We start from the raw sequence: 15,733 nt of genomic DNA on the forward strand, positions 1-15,733 counted from the left end.
GAACTTTTGGTTCGGTTTGGTTTTTTGGGTTTTTTTGTTTTTGTTTTTTTTGGGGTTTTTTTTTGTTTTTTTTTCTAATAAAGATGTGAAAGCGAGCTGGGCACAGTGCTGGGTGCCAGAGCGGGGGACACGGGGTGGCCCTGCTCCTGGGCAGGTTGAGGGTCCCCGGGGTGCCCCTTCTCCCACGTGAGTTGGAGGTCCACAGGGTGCTCTTCCTGGGTGAGCTGGGGGGTCTGTGGGGTGCCCCTGCTCCTGGGCAGGTTGAGGGTCCCCGGGGTGCCCCTTCTCCCACGTGAGTTGGAGGTCCACAGGGTGCTCTTCCTGGGTGAGCTGGGGGGTCTGTGGGGTGCCCCTGCTCCTGGGCAGGTTGAGGGTCCCCAGGGTGCTCCTTCTGCCAAGCAACCTGGGGGGTCTGTGGGGTGCCCCTTCTCCTGGGCAGGCTGGTCCTCCACCGGGTGCCCCTTTTTCCGGGTAGATTAGAGGCTCACAGGGTGCTCCTTCTCCCAGGTGAGCTGGGGGTCCATGGGGTGTCCCTGCTCCTGGAGAAGCTGGGGGTCCATCGGGTGTCCCTGCTCCTGGACAAGTTGGGGGTCCATCGGGTGTCCCTGCTCCTGGACAAGTTGGGGGGTCCACGGGGTGCCCCTTCTTCCAGCTAGGTTGGAGGTCCGTGGGATGCTCCTTCCCCTGAGGGTCCGCAGGACGTCCGTTCTCCCCCGTCGCCCACCTAGCTGGCGGCGTCAAGGGTCTGAAATTTCTGCCGCAGGTCCCTGACGAGGCCGTGGCGAGGGGGTTTCGGGGGGCTCGGGGGTGTCGGGGGGCTCGGGGCAGCGCCGCCGGTACTCCTCGGAGGCCTGGTAGGCTTTGCAGCGCTCCACCACCGCCTTCAAGCAGATCTTCTCCCGGGTGGTGGGCGAGCGGATCTGCACGTAGGCGGGGGGCTCGGCGGGGGCCGGCAGCCGCTCCAGCACCAGCACCCGCTGCCCGGAGCCCAGGGGGGCCTCCGCCGCCACCCACAGCGCCCCGTCGCTGCTGTGCCGCGCCGGCGCCGGCTCAGGGGTGCCGGACCCCCCGCCCGCCTCGGCGCTCCGGCTCCGGCCGCTGCCCCGCTCCTTTTCGGCCGGCCGACCACCCCGGCGCGGCCCCTCGGGTGCCGAGCGGCTGCGGCTCACCGGCGGGGGCCGCGGGGCGCCGAAACGGGCGCGAAGCTCCCGCACGTCGGGCCAAGCGAAGGGCTCGGCGCTGCTGGGGCTGGAGGGGCTGCGGGTGGCAGCCGGGGAGGGGGACGCCTCCAGCCCCCCGTCTTTCGGCACAGCCGCCGAGGGGGTGCCGGCACGTGGGTCCCCCTTTTCTGGCTGCACCGGGGCGCGGCGGGCGCCGGCGCGGCGGCTCTTGATGCGGAGGCTGTATTGCCGCGCCAGCTGGTACACCTTGGTGCCGGGGTGCGGGGGGGTCAACAGCAACCGCGGCGGCGGCCCGGCCGGCGGCCCCTCACCCCCGGCGCCCGGGTCGTCCTCCTCCACGATGAGCAGCGGCTCGGGGGGCTGCAGCCCGTTCTCCCGGCACGGCTCCTCCGGTGACGCCTCGGGCTCCCCCGGTGCCGGCTGGATGGGGGGCTCGGGGCTTGCCGGGGGCCGGGGGAGGCCGTTGAGGCGGGAGACGGAGCTTCGCACCAGCCCCTTGGGGATGAAGGAGAGGCTCTCGCGGCGGCGGACGCTGAAGCCGGCGTCCCGGTGTTCGGCCTGACCGTAGTAGCTCTTGATCTTATCGAGGAGCAGGCGGTCCCGGCTGGAAAGCAGCGACTCCCGGCGGGTTCCGGCGAGGGGCTCGGGCTCGGTGCTGTGGGACCCCCCGGGCTCCCCGCTCTCGAGCGGGGGGCCGCCGTCCAGGCTGAGGGCACTGCCGCTGCGGCTGGCCGGCCGTCCCACCGGCCCCTCCAGCGCCAGGCTGCTGCGGCGGGAGAAGCTGCCGCCGCCGCCGAAGCGTTCGGCGATGACGCTGGCCTGGTCCAGCACCGAAGGCGGCAGGATGCTGTCGGCAGCTCCTTCTTCCTCCTCCTCCTCCTCCTCGCTGCTCAGCCCCTGCAAATCCTCTGCAGCACGCTCCTGCTCCCCCTCCCCGCCGGGCAGCGCCGGTACCGGGGTCCCCGCCGAGGACGGGGCTTCGGGTGCCCCCAGCCCCTCAGGGTGCTCCCCGGAGATGCCGGCCTGCGGAGGAGCGGGCGGGTGGGTGCTGGGTCCTTCGGGACCCCCGGGCGGGGGCTGCGGGGCTGCACTGACCTTCTCGCAGCTCCCCGGCCCCCAGCTGCTCGGCCGCTTGGGTCCCTCCGGCGCCGGTGGGTGCCCCTCAGCCTGGGCGAGAGCAAATATGGGGTGTCACGGGCTGTGGGGGGGACCCCCCAGCTGCTCTGAGCAGGACCGCTGCCGGCGGCGAGTCCTGGCCAAGCCACAGCTGAGGATCCCGCAGCGGCCCCGGGAGCAACAAGGGGTGCCCCGAGAGTGATGTAGGGTGCCCTGCGAGACACGCGGGGTACCCCAGGAGCGATGCAGGGTGCTCTGGGAGTGATGCCCAGAAGTGATGTGGGGTACCCTGGGAACAATATGGGGTGCCTCAGGGGTGACGTGGGGTCCCTTGGGTAGCACGACGCAGTGGGTGCCCTCCCTGGGGTTTTGGGGGGCTGGGGTGGGTACCTGCTCCTCCTGGGGTTCCACCGGCAGGTCCCTGGCCCCGGGCAGCTCCTCCTGGTAGTCCTTGCCCAAAGCCTCCTCCACATCTTCCTCTTCTTCCTCCTCCTCCTCTTCCTCCTCCACCACTCCCTCAGCAGCCGCCCAGGATCTGGGGTGCTGGGGGGGGTCCCCTGCCTCCAGGAGAGCCCCGTCGCTTCCAGCGTGCTGCGCAGGGGCGAGCGCTGGGCTCAGTGCCCCGTGCCCTCCCGGCAAGCGGCGTGCCAGGGCAGGGGGGCACCGGGCACCCTAACCCACCCCGCGCCCCGGCCTTACCTTGAGCCCTGCCAGCCAGGAAAGAGAAAAGCGGAGGTTAGGGAGAGGGCAGCACCCCGAAATACCCCCCCCCGGCCCCCCTCCGCCCACCCAGCCGGTGCCAGCGGCCGTGCCAGCTCACCTTGCTCGCCCAGCTGCCGCAGGATCTGCTTGGCAGGCTCTGCGGGAAGAAGTTGGGCATCCAAACCGGGTGACGACGGCATCATCCTCGTGTCCCCCAACCCGTCCCCAACCCTCCCAGCATCCCAATCCCGGCACCCAGACCCCCACCCCAGTTGGGGTCCCCGCTCCCTGCCGGCATCCGCACCCGACTGCCTGCGCCCCGTGTGCCCGTGCAGCCGATCTGGCAGCGTCTCCGCGCGGTCCCGGCACTGGAAGGGCTCTGCGGGGGACAGGGACACCCGTCAGCGCCAGCACCCGGTGCCCACCGTCCCCACGGGCATCGGTGCGACCCAGCCACGGTTTTTGCCCCGGGGAAGGGACGGCGGCGGTGGGGACGCCGGGGATGCGCGGCTCTCACCGGACTGCCGGCGGCCCTGGCGCGGTTCGGCGGCGGTGTCACCCAGGGGCTGGCAGGACCAGCTCTTCTTCAGGCGCTCGGGGCTGCAGCGGGGCAGGCGCGGGGGGTCTGTGGGTACAGGGGGTGACACTGGGGGACGGGGGGGGACAGGCAAGGGCAGGGAGGGGACCGCGGGGTGCCGGGAGCACTCACAGAACAAGTCCATCTCCAGGATGGCTTCCTTAGCCTGGGGTGGAGGAAGGATGGAAAGAGACGGGGAGTGAAGCCAGGGTGCAGCTGCCCCCTCCTCACTGGGCAGGGGGGGGGACGACCCCGGTGCCAGCGTGGTGTCCGTCCCCTTCTGCCCTCACCTTCTGGGGGATGATGGCATGGTGGTTCTCCAGGATAAGCCGCTTGATGTGGTGGGTCCACACGCGCTTCTCCTCCACGCTTTTGGCCTGGGGGGGGGAACAGGGAGGGCAGTGGGGTTGGGCAAGGGGGTCCCCCAGGGTGCCCCCCGCCCCGTGCCCCCGCTACCTGCAGGCTGTGCTGCTGCTTGCCGTGCTTGTAGTGAGCCAGGCTGAAGCAGAGCGAGTCCCGCGTGCTCTCGATGAGCATCAGCGAGGAGCACTGCGGGGAGAGGCCATCAGTCCCCCATCCCCGGCACCCTCCTAGTCCCCCCCCCGCCATCCCCACCACCCACCGGGATGTGGCTCTTGTAGACGTAGTGGTCACCGCGGCGCTTGGTGATGAGGAGGGTCTTGTCGAAGAGGAAGACGGCGCGCTCGTGGCGCACCCGCTGCACTCGGAAGGTGCCCTCCAGCACCAGCTCCCCGTAGCTGGTCAGGTCCGGCCCCTTCCAACCCAGCAGCAGCGACTGGATCTCCTGCACGGGTCGCCGGGAACGGGCACGTCAGACCGCCCGCCGCCGCGGCGGTGCCCGCCCGGTGCCACCCGCCGTGCCGCCGGCACCCACCTGCTGGCGGATGGCGTGCTCGTGCTTGCGCTTCATGTCGTTGATGTACCAAGCGACGCAGGTCATGGTGTCGATGGCTTCCAGCACCACTTCGTAGTCGTCCCCTGACTTGTGCTCAAAGTGCTTGGCGATCTCCTGCCGGCAAAGGACGTGGCGTCGGGGCAGCGCCAACGGGGCTGCGGTACCCGGTGCCGGGGGTTGTGCCACGCCGAGGGACCGGGCTGTGCCAGGTGCCTGTGCTATGCTGGGTGTGCGCACTGTGCCAGGGAAATGGGCCGTGCCGGGTGCTCGTGCCATGCCGGCGAACCGGGCTGTGCCAGGGAAGGGTGCCCATGCCATGCCATGCGAGGGGACCAGGCTGTGCCGTGGAAGCGTGCTGGGTGCCCGGACTGTGCCATGGAAGCGTGCCACGCCAGGTGCCTGTGCCATGCCGTGCGCCAGGCTGTGCCAAGTGCCTGCACCATGCCATGAGCTGCCCCCGTGCCGGGCGCCTGGACTACACCGGGTGCCCATGCAATGCCAGGGGACCAGGATGTGCCAGAGAGATGTGCCGTGCTGGGTGCCTGTGCCGTGCCATCCCGCAGAATGTGCCAAGTGCCGTGCCATCCCGCAGGCTGTGCCAAATGCTTGTGCCATGCCATGAGCTCACACCATGCTGGGTGCCCAGGCTGTGCCAGGGAAATGCGCCATGCCAGGCGCCCAGGCTGTGCCATGCTGGGTACCCATGCTGTGCCGGGTGCCCAGGCTGCGCCGGCTGCCTGTGCCCCATCAGCTGCCTGAACTGTGCCAGGAACTCATCCTCTGCCACATCCCCACGCCATGCCGGGCTCCCAGACCGCGCCGGCTGCCAGTACCCTGCCGGGTGCCCACGCCGTGCCGTGCCACATGCCCACACCGCGCCGGGCGCCGGCTCACCTGGAGCAGCAGGTGGTACTTGAGGATCCTCTGGACGGGCTTGAGCAGGTAGGCGCCGAGGGGCAGCGCGTGCCGCAGCCGCTCCTGGCACTCGCGGAGGAACCGAGCCTGCGGCTTGCTCCTCATGCACTCGGCCAGCGCCGCCACCGAGCTGCGGGCAGGGAGCGGGTTCAGCCCCCTGCCCGCTCCCCTGCCCGCCCGCGCCCCCCCGACTCACCTGGGGTAGTTGTTGCAGTACTGGGTGTAGATGGCAAACTCCTGGCTCTGCGGGCAGGGGGAGCGTGGTGAGAGCCCGGCACAACCCCGCGGTCCCCCCCCGGTGCCTCCCGCCATACCCGCGCTTACCCGGGTGACGAAGCAGACGGCCACGGCCACGGGGTCGCTGGCGCAGCTCTCCAGGTTTTGCAGCAGGGTGCTAGGGGGGACAGAGGGGACGGGGTGATGGCAGCCCCCTCGCCAGCCACAGGATGGGGTGGCACCGGCTGTGCCCCCCCCCCGGCGGCACCGGGAGCACCCACCTGCTAAGCTCGTAGATGTCCTCGATGTTGCCGAAGAGCGCGCTGACCTGCTCCGGCCGCAGCACCGGCTCCTCCGTGTCGATGATCTTGCCCAGGTAACCCTGCCGGGCACCCACGGTTGGCGACGGTGGCACCGGTGCAACCAGCCGTCCCCACCGAAACCCCATCCAAGGGTTGTCCCCCCCCCAGCCAGCGCTCACCTCCACGATGCTGCGCAGGTCGCGGGCGTAAGTGCGCTCCGACTCCACGATCTCCAGCACCACCCGCCCCAGGTAGCTGGGCTCGGCCCCGGGGACGCCGAAAGGTGCCAGGGGGTGCCCACCACGGGTGCCCGGCCACCCCCCCGGGGAAGCGTTGTTGTTGCTGTTGCGCAGCCCCTCGGCCCACGGCTCGGTCCCGCCGCCGGCCGGCTCCTCCATGGCGCGGCCGGGCTCCGGCACCGGGCTCAGGGCAGGGCGTTGCGGGCAGGCGGGCACCGGCATGCCGGCATCCCCCGGCACCGGCGGGGCACAGGGTGGGTCTGGGGGGGGGGGAGAGCAGCATACTTAGGGGGTGTTTGGGGCCAAGGGGGGCTCACACCTCCTCCACGGTGGAGGGAGAGCCCCCGGGGTTGACCTGATGGCCGAACCCTCCAGGCCTGGGGGTGCCAGCATCCCCCAACCCCAAAAATCCCAGCTATGGATAGGGCCAGGCAGGATAGGGCCCGGCCAGATCCTGGCACAGCCCTCACCCCCCGGGGCCCTGAGATTTGGGGATTCGCCTCCCCCTTACCCCAGAGCAGGGCGATGCACCCCAGGAGCCGGGGGCCGTGCTCCCGCAGGAGGAGGCGCTCCGGCGGGACCAGCGTCATCGCCGCGCCGAGCCCCCACACGCTGGCACCCCGCGCCGGGGCCATGCGTCACCGCCGCACCCACGGGACACCTTCCCGGTGAGCTCAGCGCTGGCTCACCCATCCGGACCACCGGTGCCACCAACCGCTCCCCCGCGGCACCGGGATCCTCCCGTGCCACCGAAACCGCTCGCTGCCACCGACCCGGTTGGGGCACCCGAAAACCGGCCGCCGGCGGCAAAGCGTGCCAGAGCGGCAAGGGCTCGCTCACCACCGTGCTTTTTGGCAGAGGGACGGTTTGCGGCAGGGCACCGAGCTCGCTCGCCCCGGCGGGCGGGTGGCCCTGGGGACGGTGACCTTCAGCCGGGGCCACGTGCCGGCGGCGGGGCTGCCCGAGCCCCCCGGCACTGGGGGTGCCGGCATCGAACCGGTCAGGCCGGTTCCCGCCAGCTCCTCCCCGCACCCGCCGTGCCGCATGGCCGCGATCCCGCCACCGCCCTCCCAACGGCTTTCCCGCGCAAGCCAGGATCCCCCCCAAAAACCCCATCGCCGTGCCCCCCTAAGCGGGGTCCAGCCCCACATCCCCAGGCTGTGCCGCAGCCCGGGCCCCCACATGCCGGCACAGCTGGCTCTGCCGTGGGGCACCGCCTCGGCACCCTGGCTTTGGGTGATTTGGGGAGCAGCCCCCCCAAACCCCAAATCCTTCAGCTGTGCCCCGACCCTGCGGCAACCTGGGCCAGGGGGGACCCAGCCCCACAGGCGGCCCGTACCGCCGGGGACACCGGGGCCAGCAGACCCCGAGCACCCACCCCCAGCGGGGTCCGACCCCCCGTCCCCACCCATGACCGGCTCCCTGCCGGAGGACAAGAGGGGACACCCGGGTGGCACTGGGGGGGGCCCAGACACGGGCACAGCTGCCCCATGCCCGCTATGGGGGGGACGGCGCCCCGGTGCCCGCGGGGGCTTCCCCACGTGATGGCCGGCCGAGGATTTGCGGCCACCGCAGCTCGTCCCCGAAGGCCGTCCTCGGCCGCCCTAATCCGCTCAGCGCGCCAGGATTACGGCGCCGGCCCCACGTCACAGGGACCGCGGCCACTCGCCTCGGTCCCCCGGCCACCGCCGGCCCGCCCCGCCGGGCAGGGGGGGGCTTATCCTCTTACCCCCCCCAGCGCCGCCGCGGTGGGCACGCAGCCGGCCAGAACCTGGGGGGCTCCTGCCTGCCGCCTCCTCTGGGTGGGGATTAGCCCTGACCTTCACCCCGGGATGTCGACTTGCCTGTCTTTTACTTCAAGCAGAAATCTCTAGGTGAGGGCATCGAAAAGACAAAAGTAGCTCCGCTTATTCGTCACCAGACACTAACCTGATGGCAGTTGGCATCCAAACCGGTAAGGAAACGTGCATCACTGAGCTCTGTTTCAATTTCCACAACCGAACCATTCCTTTCAAATAAAAGTGATATTAAGAAATACATTGAGTACATTCATAAAATATTTACTGCCCCAGTCAAGGGGCGTCACAGCACGATATAAAAGAGCTTTTGTGTGTGTGGACTGAATTTGTACAACACATGACAAAAACTAAACTTGAGCAAGGTCAAAGCTAGGAGAGGGGATGCTACATGGAGTGGTGTTTCGCAGAGAGGTGGATGCGAGCGGAGGCAGCCTGTTCCCACTCCTACCAGGCGCGTCGTGAGGAGGCAGCTTAAGGACGAAGATCCCTCCCGAAGCAGTAGGGCAGAGCGAAGAGAGCCTCCCCCTCACGTAGCCACGCCGCTGAGGCGACAGAATTAGATGCCAGGCCTGGCACGCTGGGAACACACAGTAATTGAAGGATCTCTGAAGTTGTTTTGCCATATCTGTAAACACGGACTGCATTGGCTCTCTGTTATCAGCTCCTGGAGAAGGGAAACAGCACAGAGTACAAAACCTGAGCACACATACACAAGGCACAGAAAAAACCACCAGACACCTGTGGAATGGCAACTTGTGTGCGATACTTGATAAAAAGGATTTTTCCGGTAAGAACTCTCATCACTACCACTCCTGTTTCCCTTACTTTAACCCATGACCACCGCTGTTCACAACCAGATATGAAAGGGATTTCAAAACCCGCAATTTTCTGCAGAACGCTCACTTTCTCCCTCGCTCATAACTGTAACACCCCCAAAGAAGTCCCGTAGTCCATCAGCTGCTTTGAGACCACTCCAGCAAAATGCTGATAACAAGTCCTGTGAAGACAGCTCTGCAACAGCACAGCATCATCCCTTGGAAAGCTGTCTGAACACTAAAAGCAAGAGATAAGCTCTCCAAGAGTCCTAGTTTCAGCTGGGATAGAGTTAACTGTCTTCCTAGTAGCTGGTACGTGCTATGTTGTGAGTTCTAGTATGTGAAGAATGTTGATAACACTGATGTTTTCAGTTGCTCCTAGTAGTGTTAGGACTAATGTCAAGGATTTTTCAGCTTCTCATGCCCAGCAGTGAGAAGCTGGAGGGGCACAGAAGTTGGCACAGGACACAGCCAGGGCACCTGACCCAACTGGCCAAACAGGGTATTCCATACCATGGGACGTCCCATCTAGTATAGGAACTGGGGAGGGGGTGGGAATCGCGCTCGGGGGACTAGCTGGGTGCCGGTCGGCGGGTGGTGAGCAATTGCACTGCGCATCATTTGTACATTCCAATCCTTTCATTATTGCTGTTGTCATTTTATTATGTTATCATTATCATTATTCGTTTCTTCTTTCTGTCTATTAAACTGTTCTTATCTCAACCCGAGGGTTTTGCTTCTTTTCCCGATTTTCTCCCCATCCCACTGGGGGGGGGGGGGGGGGCGGGGAGTGAGTGAGCGGCTGCGTGGTGCTTAGTTGCTGGCTGGGGTTTAAACGCACAACACAAGAGAAGAAAGGGACCTGACAAAGACACACAGAAGCAGACACGAGAGAAAAAGTCATAGCAAATGGGTAAATGAGATGTAAATTTTGCATAAATCCATCTTCCACATGAATTAAAAGATTCTATGCCTTGCTGCATAGAGGCAAGTTACGAACACAGCCAGGCCTCCTCGTCACAAGGACGGGCCCCAGGACCACCAGCAGAGCCACCTCCAACCTCTAACCTCATTCAGGTTATGTCACAACTTTCATCAAATCAGAGCCCTATTCACAAATCTGAAATACCCTCAGCTTTGGGGCAAACGCTGCAAGTCTGATGCCTACGCTTCTGCCTCCCCACATGCGGTCTGAGCACATTCAGATCCAAACAAAGCAAGAGGTTTCCAGCTTGCTTTTCCTATCCGACTCTTGTCCCCAGCAGTTTCACTTCCACATAGAGAACTACCCCACACTGATGAACGCGCTTGCGTATCTGGTCAAGAATCAGAGGACTTGGGAGTTTAGCAGTTTAACACCTATAAGAAATTTAACTAGAAAAGTTTGGAGGAGTAAGAAACTAAAGTGCAGAGTTTTCCACAAAACTCAAAGAGAGCCTGACATGCTCCAGCTCTGCACCTCTGGACACACCAGAGGGTTCCAGCCTGGGGTACCAAATCCCCGCCACAGAGCTACGAACCGATCAGTTGTGGTGGACTGACCCAGCTGGCAGGTAAACTGTCACCAGCCGCGGGCCCCAGCAGGCACGGGAGAACAAGAGCGGCAAAAACTCGTGGGTCAGATAAAGATGGTTTAATAAGGGCGAAGGAAAGAGGAAGAAATAAAAAAAAACAAACCAAGCAATGCAAGGCAATCCCTCACCACCTCATCCAAGCAGGCTGATGCCCAGCCAGGCGCTGACAATGGTCACCTGCCCCAATTCCCTCCCCGTGTTCTGAACACAGTGTCACAGCACAGGGACTGTCCCTTCCCAAGCCTCCCGGCCACCGCAGCCAGCTTTTGGGGGGGGGGGGGGGAGGTGGGCAGAGCGACAAAAGGAGAAGCCCCCGATGCTGTGCACGCACTGCTCAGTGACAGCTCAAGCAGCGCATGTCCCCAACATCTGCTTTGGTCACAAATCTGCCACACGCACATGCGAGCTGCTGCAAAGAAAACCAACTCCGTCCCACCAAAACCAGTTATGGTCTGTTCAGCAGGGAAAAAAAATCCAGCCCAACTGGAAGGGCTCAGGAAAGCTGAGCTTCATACCATCAGCAGCTCACCTCATGTGTTTCGACGCCAGCCCACATGACACAGACATGACAATGGCAACAGGGTTTGCGTGAAGCCCCGTGACAGGCCATGTTTGGTTAATCCTGGTGGGCACTGAGGAGCACACAGCTGCTCGACTGCCCTCCCAAATGGCATGGGAAGAGGAAAAGGGAGAATAAAGCAAGAAAACTCAGGTCAAGATAAAAAGATAAAATATGCTTAAATGAAGTAACCAAAGACAAGCCGAAGAAGAAAACAAAACAGGGGACACAAAGGCTGGATAGACCAACACCCAGCCAGTTCCCAAGCAAAAACATGGCTACCCCGCAAAACCCCTGCTTTTCCCTCTTATCGCCAAACACAATGTCATGTGGCAAGGAACATCCCTTTAGTTAGTTTGAGTCATCTGCCTGGTTGTGCCCCTCCCAAAGCTCTACGACCCCCAAATCTATTCACAGGGGGGCAGAGTGAGCAACAAAGAAGGCCTTGAGGCTGTGCAAACACTGCTCAGCAACAGCTAAATATTAGCGCATTATCAATGTTGTTTGATCACAAATCCAAAACATGGTACCAACAAAGTACTATGACGAAAATTAACTCTATCCGGCCAAATTAGCTCTATCCTGGCCAAAAGCAAGTACTAGGTGGGAAGCAGCACTTTGTGCCCTGCTGAGAAGCACGCCAAGGCTTTCGCTATTTGCAATGTACTTAGCAGCTTCGCTGAGGGCGGTTTAACGGGCAGGACCGAGGCAGGGGGCTCACACCGCAAAGAAGCAGGCCACCCCGTACTCACGCTGCGTTACATGCGAGCGGGATGTGGCCGGGCAGGCGCTCACCGTCTGCGCGTGATCAGGATGACGACCAAGTGATTCTGTCACCTCGCAGAGGTGCACGCCGCCCGGTAAAAACGGGCAGCCTTGGACGTGGAGGCGTACGGTGTTGTTCAGCAGGTTGACGTCCAGAGATTCCTCCCGCCACGCTCCACCGTGTTCTCCCGACGTGGTCCTGAGGGAAGAAACCGGTGGCGTGAGGACGGTGCGCACGGGCGGGGAGGGAGATGGGCCCAGCCTGCCCCCGGCCCTCATCTCACCACCGCACGAAAGCGGTTCCTGGTGGCGGCGGCGAGCTGCGCGCTTCCTGGTAGCCAAAACCTCCCCGCTGTGTCCCCGTAACGACCGGCGGGGAGAGGAGCCGTCCCCGGCGGCTAAAAACCACCTCCTGAAACCGTTCCGCGGTGCGGCCCGAGCCGCCATCGCTCACAGGCGTCCGCTCCGCCAAGCCCGCCGCCATCTTGCCGCCCGCCTTCCCGCCTCACCCGCGCGGGGCATCACGGGAAGGGAGGCGCGGGGGGGTGACGGGGAGGGGAGGGGCTGGCGCGGGGGGGGGGTGTGAAGTGTGCGGCGCCCCTAGTGGGGCGGGCGGGGGAAGGGGCGTGGGGGGATTGGGGTAAGGGGGATGTTTGGGGAGGGAGGGATTGGGGAGTGGGATTTGGGGAGGGGATTTGGGGAGAGGGGGGGGATTTGGGGAGGAGGGGAATGGGGTGGATTTGGGGAAGGGGATGAGGGTGTGGAGGAGGGGGATATGGGGAAGGGGATGGGGAGGGTTGGGGAGGGGGGGGGTAGGGCTGGGGCTTGGGGGATTTGGGGCGGGGGTTTTGGGCGGGGGCTCTGTGGGGCGGCGGGGCTGTGTTGGGGTTCGGGGAAGGGAGGGTGGGGGAGCGGCACTCCGGCGGGGTTTCGGGGAGAGCGGGGGGAGAGAGGGTCTTGGGGGGGGAGGGTGGGGGCGGGAGGAGGGGGGGGGGGGGGGGGGTGGGAAGGGAGGGAGGAGGATTGGGGAGAGGGGTCGGAAGTGGGTATGGGGACGGGGGAGTGTGGGGAGAGGGTCCTGGGAGGGGATCTGGGGAGGGGGGTTTGGGGAGGAGGGTCTGGGGAGATGGGAAAGGGAGGGGGTTTGGGGAGAAGATATGGGGAGAAGGGTGGGGAGAGGGGCACGGGGCAGGGGCTGGGCTAGGGGGGCCGGAGCCGCCCCGTGTCGTGTCCCCCCCCCCCAGGCAGCACCCACCACCCCGGGGCCCACCGGGTGCTGCCGGCCGGCCGTGCCGCCGGCTGCTGCCGCAGCCAGACCCGCCGCTCGACCCCCCGCCCCCACCCGCTCTGCGCACCACCTGCCAGCCTCGAGCCCCCGTTTCCTCACGCCTCCCCGGCCAAGACGCAGCCGCCCGCTGCGTGGACTGCGCGTGGTGGCGTCAGCCGCAGGGCCGCTGCCGGCACGGCACGTGTCGGCGTGCCGGCGAGGGCGGCGGCGGCGACCCCTCGGCCTCGCCGGTCCGGCGACGCCATACGCTCTCCCCGTGACGCCGCGTGGCGTTGGTGCCGGGGGCCTTGCCGGGCACGCCGCGCCGGGGGGCAGCCGGCCTCGAACAATCCTGCCTTTGAGCGGGAACCCGGCGCCGGCGGCACAAGGCGCCCGGCCGCCCGCCTGCAGAATGGCCCTATTCTGGCGGCGGCAGGTGCCGTGGGGTGCCGCGCGTTGGCCGGGGGGCTCCGGCTGCCCCCCCCCTGCTTGATTTGGGGGGGCTCGAAGGACCCCGGGGCCGCCGTGGGAGCCACGGGGAGCTGGCGCCGGGCGGCTTTCGGGGCTCACGCGTGGCGGGGAGGCGATGCCGTGCCGCGGCTGAGCTCGGCCGTGCCGGGGCGGGAGCCGGACGCCGGCGAGGGAAGGGGCAGCCGTGGGGATGGAGGGGACGCCGGGTGCATCCCCCCGCCCGCGGGCACCCGGCGCTGCCCCGGCCCCGAGTGGGGGGGGTGTCTCGCTCACGGTGCCCCACGGGGCAGGGACCCCACGGGGTGCCCGTGTCCCCTCGGGTGGGGACCCCGGGGGGGGGTGCCGTGGGGCGGGCTCCCCCCACGCCGTGCTTCGGTGCGCCCCGGGACCGTGCCAGGACCCTGCCAGGGCCACCCCGAGGACAGCACCGGGACCGCGCCCGGGTAGCGTGTCCGGGAGCGTGTCCGGGAGCGGGCGGGGGCCGTGGCGATGCCGGAGCAGCCCGGCGGTCCGGGCGGGGCGGCCGCAGTCCCCGCCCCCGGGGCTCTCCCGCCGCTTCCTGCGGGCACGCCGGGCCGGGGCGGCGGGCGGCGCGGCGGGGCGGCGGCGCGCGTGAGTCGGCCCGGGGCGCGCGGGCGGCGCGGAACGGGCGCCGGTGGACGGGGCGCGCCGGCGGGAGCGGGGCACGGCGCGCGCGGCGCGGCGCGGCGCGGCGCCCGGGGGTCCCCCCTGGGGAAGGAGCCGTGGGTCCCCGCCGGGCGGGAGATGTCGGTCCCGGTGGAACGGGAGCTGTGGGTGCCGGTGGGGCGGGTACCCGGGGGGTGCCCGGCACCGTGGGTCGCGGGGGTGCCCGGTACCGTGGGTGCCGGTGGGGTGGGAGCAGCCGTTGCGTCCCGGTGGAACGGGAATCCGGGCCCGGTCGGACCGTGATCCCCGTGGGGTGGGAGCCGTGGGTCTCAGTGGGACAGGGAGCCGTGGGTCCCGGGGTGCCTGGCGCTGCGGGTGCCGGTGGGACGGGGAGCCGTGGGTCCCAGGGTGCCTGGCGCTGCGGGTGCCGGTGGGGCCGGCACCCTGTGTCTCGGTGGGGCAGGAGCTGCGGGTCCCCATGGGGCGGGAGCTGTGGGTCTGCAGGGTGCCCAGGGCCGTAGGTCCCAGTGGGGCGCGAGCCGTGGGTGCTGGAGGGAGCACGGGCGTGGAGGGTCCCGGTGAGCCGTGGGGCAGGGCCGTGGGTCCCAGGGGACGGCAGGGGACCACGGGTCCTGGGGGTGCCGGGGGACGCCCGGGGCAGGCAGCCGTGGGGCTGGGGGGACCCTGGGCCCAGCCAGGGGTGCAGGACAGAGGCTGCGGCATGTGGGGTGACCCCCGGGTGTGTGCCGGGGGGCTGGGACAGGGGTATCGCACCGGGACCCCCAGCCACCCGTGGGGTGGGGGTGCCCCGCGCCCCTCTGGCAGGATTACGTGGGCTGCCGGCCACGCGGGACGCCACGGGTGCCGGGCACTAAGAGGCTTTGGCAGCCCCACGGGGTCGACGCTGCGGTGTCCCGGGAGCACGGCACCGCTGGCGCGGGCCCCGGTCCCACCCGGGGAACGGCGTCGCGGCTGCCGTGGCGCGGGGTCACCCTACTGTGGCGCGGGGACCCCCGTTGTGCCGGACCACCTGCGGCACCGCGATGCCGCGGGCAGGAGTGCCAGCACCCAGCTCGTGCCCGCCGGGCACCGGCGGTGCCAGCCAGGGCCGGGAGCGATGGCTGCGCCGAGCCGTGGCAGCTGGGCTGGAGCCGGCGGCGACCTTCCCCGTTCCCAGGGCCGCTGGGATCCTGGAAAACGCCTGGAAATGGTGAACCGCCTTCCCTTATATGGCTCGGCCGGGCTGGCCGTCCTCCGGCCCCGCTCGGCCGGCTGCCCAACCCGGCACCCCTGGCCTTCCCGCCCTCTCCTCTCCTGGCGTGCCGTGCCAGGGCCCTGGGAAAGCGCCGTGGGCCGTGCCTCACGCCCCGTCTCCCGCGCAGGAATGTGCGACGGGGCCGGCGATCCCTCGGCGGGGAGAAAATACCACCTCCCTCGCGCCGGCACCCGCGGCTTGGCACAGCCTCGGCCCCTGCCTCAGTTTCCCCCAGCTGGGGAGTTTTGGGGACCCGCCGTGCCGGAGCCAGCCGGCAGCCCCCCGGCGTCCTTGCCTGTGCCGCCGGCAGCACCCGGGGGCCGCATCCAGCTCGGTACCCCGGGGGGCTCTTCCGTCCCCCATGGTGGGGCTGGGGGTACCCGGGGGCTCCGGCAGCCCCCAGCTTGGGGGGGTCGGGGGGAGCAGCCCGTCCCCGC

The 15,733-nt window shown here is 67.6% G+C and overlaps 2 protein-coding genes across 2 annotated transcripts; both read right to left on the minus strand.

The window, feature by feature from the left end:
• Window positions 1–10: 10 nt before the first annotated feature.
• PLEKHG3 (pleckstrin homology and RhoGEF domain containing G3) lies at window positions 11–7,996 on the minus strand. Its single transcript, XM_030007009.1, is given in 19 exon segments — window positions 11–811; window positions 813–2,204; window positions 2,277–2,348; window positions 2,688–2,888; window positions 2,997–3,004; window positions 3,118–3,156; window positions 3,304–3,378; window positions 3,517–3,624; window positions 3,709–3,742; window positions 3,867–3,953; window positions 4,033–4,125; window positions 4,199–4,381; window positions 4,472–4,606; window positions 5,387–5,537; window positions 5,604–5,650; window positions 5,732–5,801; window positions 5,905–6,005; window positions 6,105–6,424; window positions 6,676–7,996. Coding segments are annotated over 19 exon segments (3,327 nt in total). The 5' UTR covers window positions 6,800–7,996; the 3' UTR covers window positions 11–724.
• A 5,063-nt stretch (window positions 7,997–13,059) lies between these two features.
• LOC115338449 (basic proline-rich protein-like) lies at window positions 13,060–14,764 on the minus strand. The gene is made up of 2 exons (XM_030007025.1): window positions 13,815–14,764; window positions 13,060–13,348 (listed from the first exon to the last, which is right to left on the minus strand). The coding sequence occupies exons 1-2, from the start codon at window positions 14,762–14,764 to the stop codon at window positions 13,060–13,062; spliced, it is 1,239 nt and encodes a 412-aa protein (XP_029862885.1).
• Between the last annotated feature and the right edge of the window lie 969 nt (window positions 14,765–15,733).

This window comes from Aquila chrysaetos, unplaced genomic scaffold (assembly GCF_900496995.4).
Source record: "Aquila chrysaetos chrysaetos unplaced genomic scaffold, bAquChr1.4, whole genome shotgun sequence".
In the NCBI taxonomy this organism is placed as follows: domain Eukaryota; kingdom Metazoa; phylum Chordata; class Aves; order Accipitriformes; family Accipitridae; genus Aquila; species Aquila chrysaetos.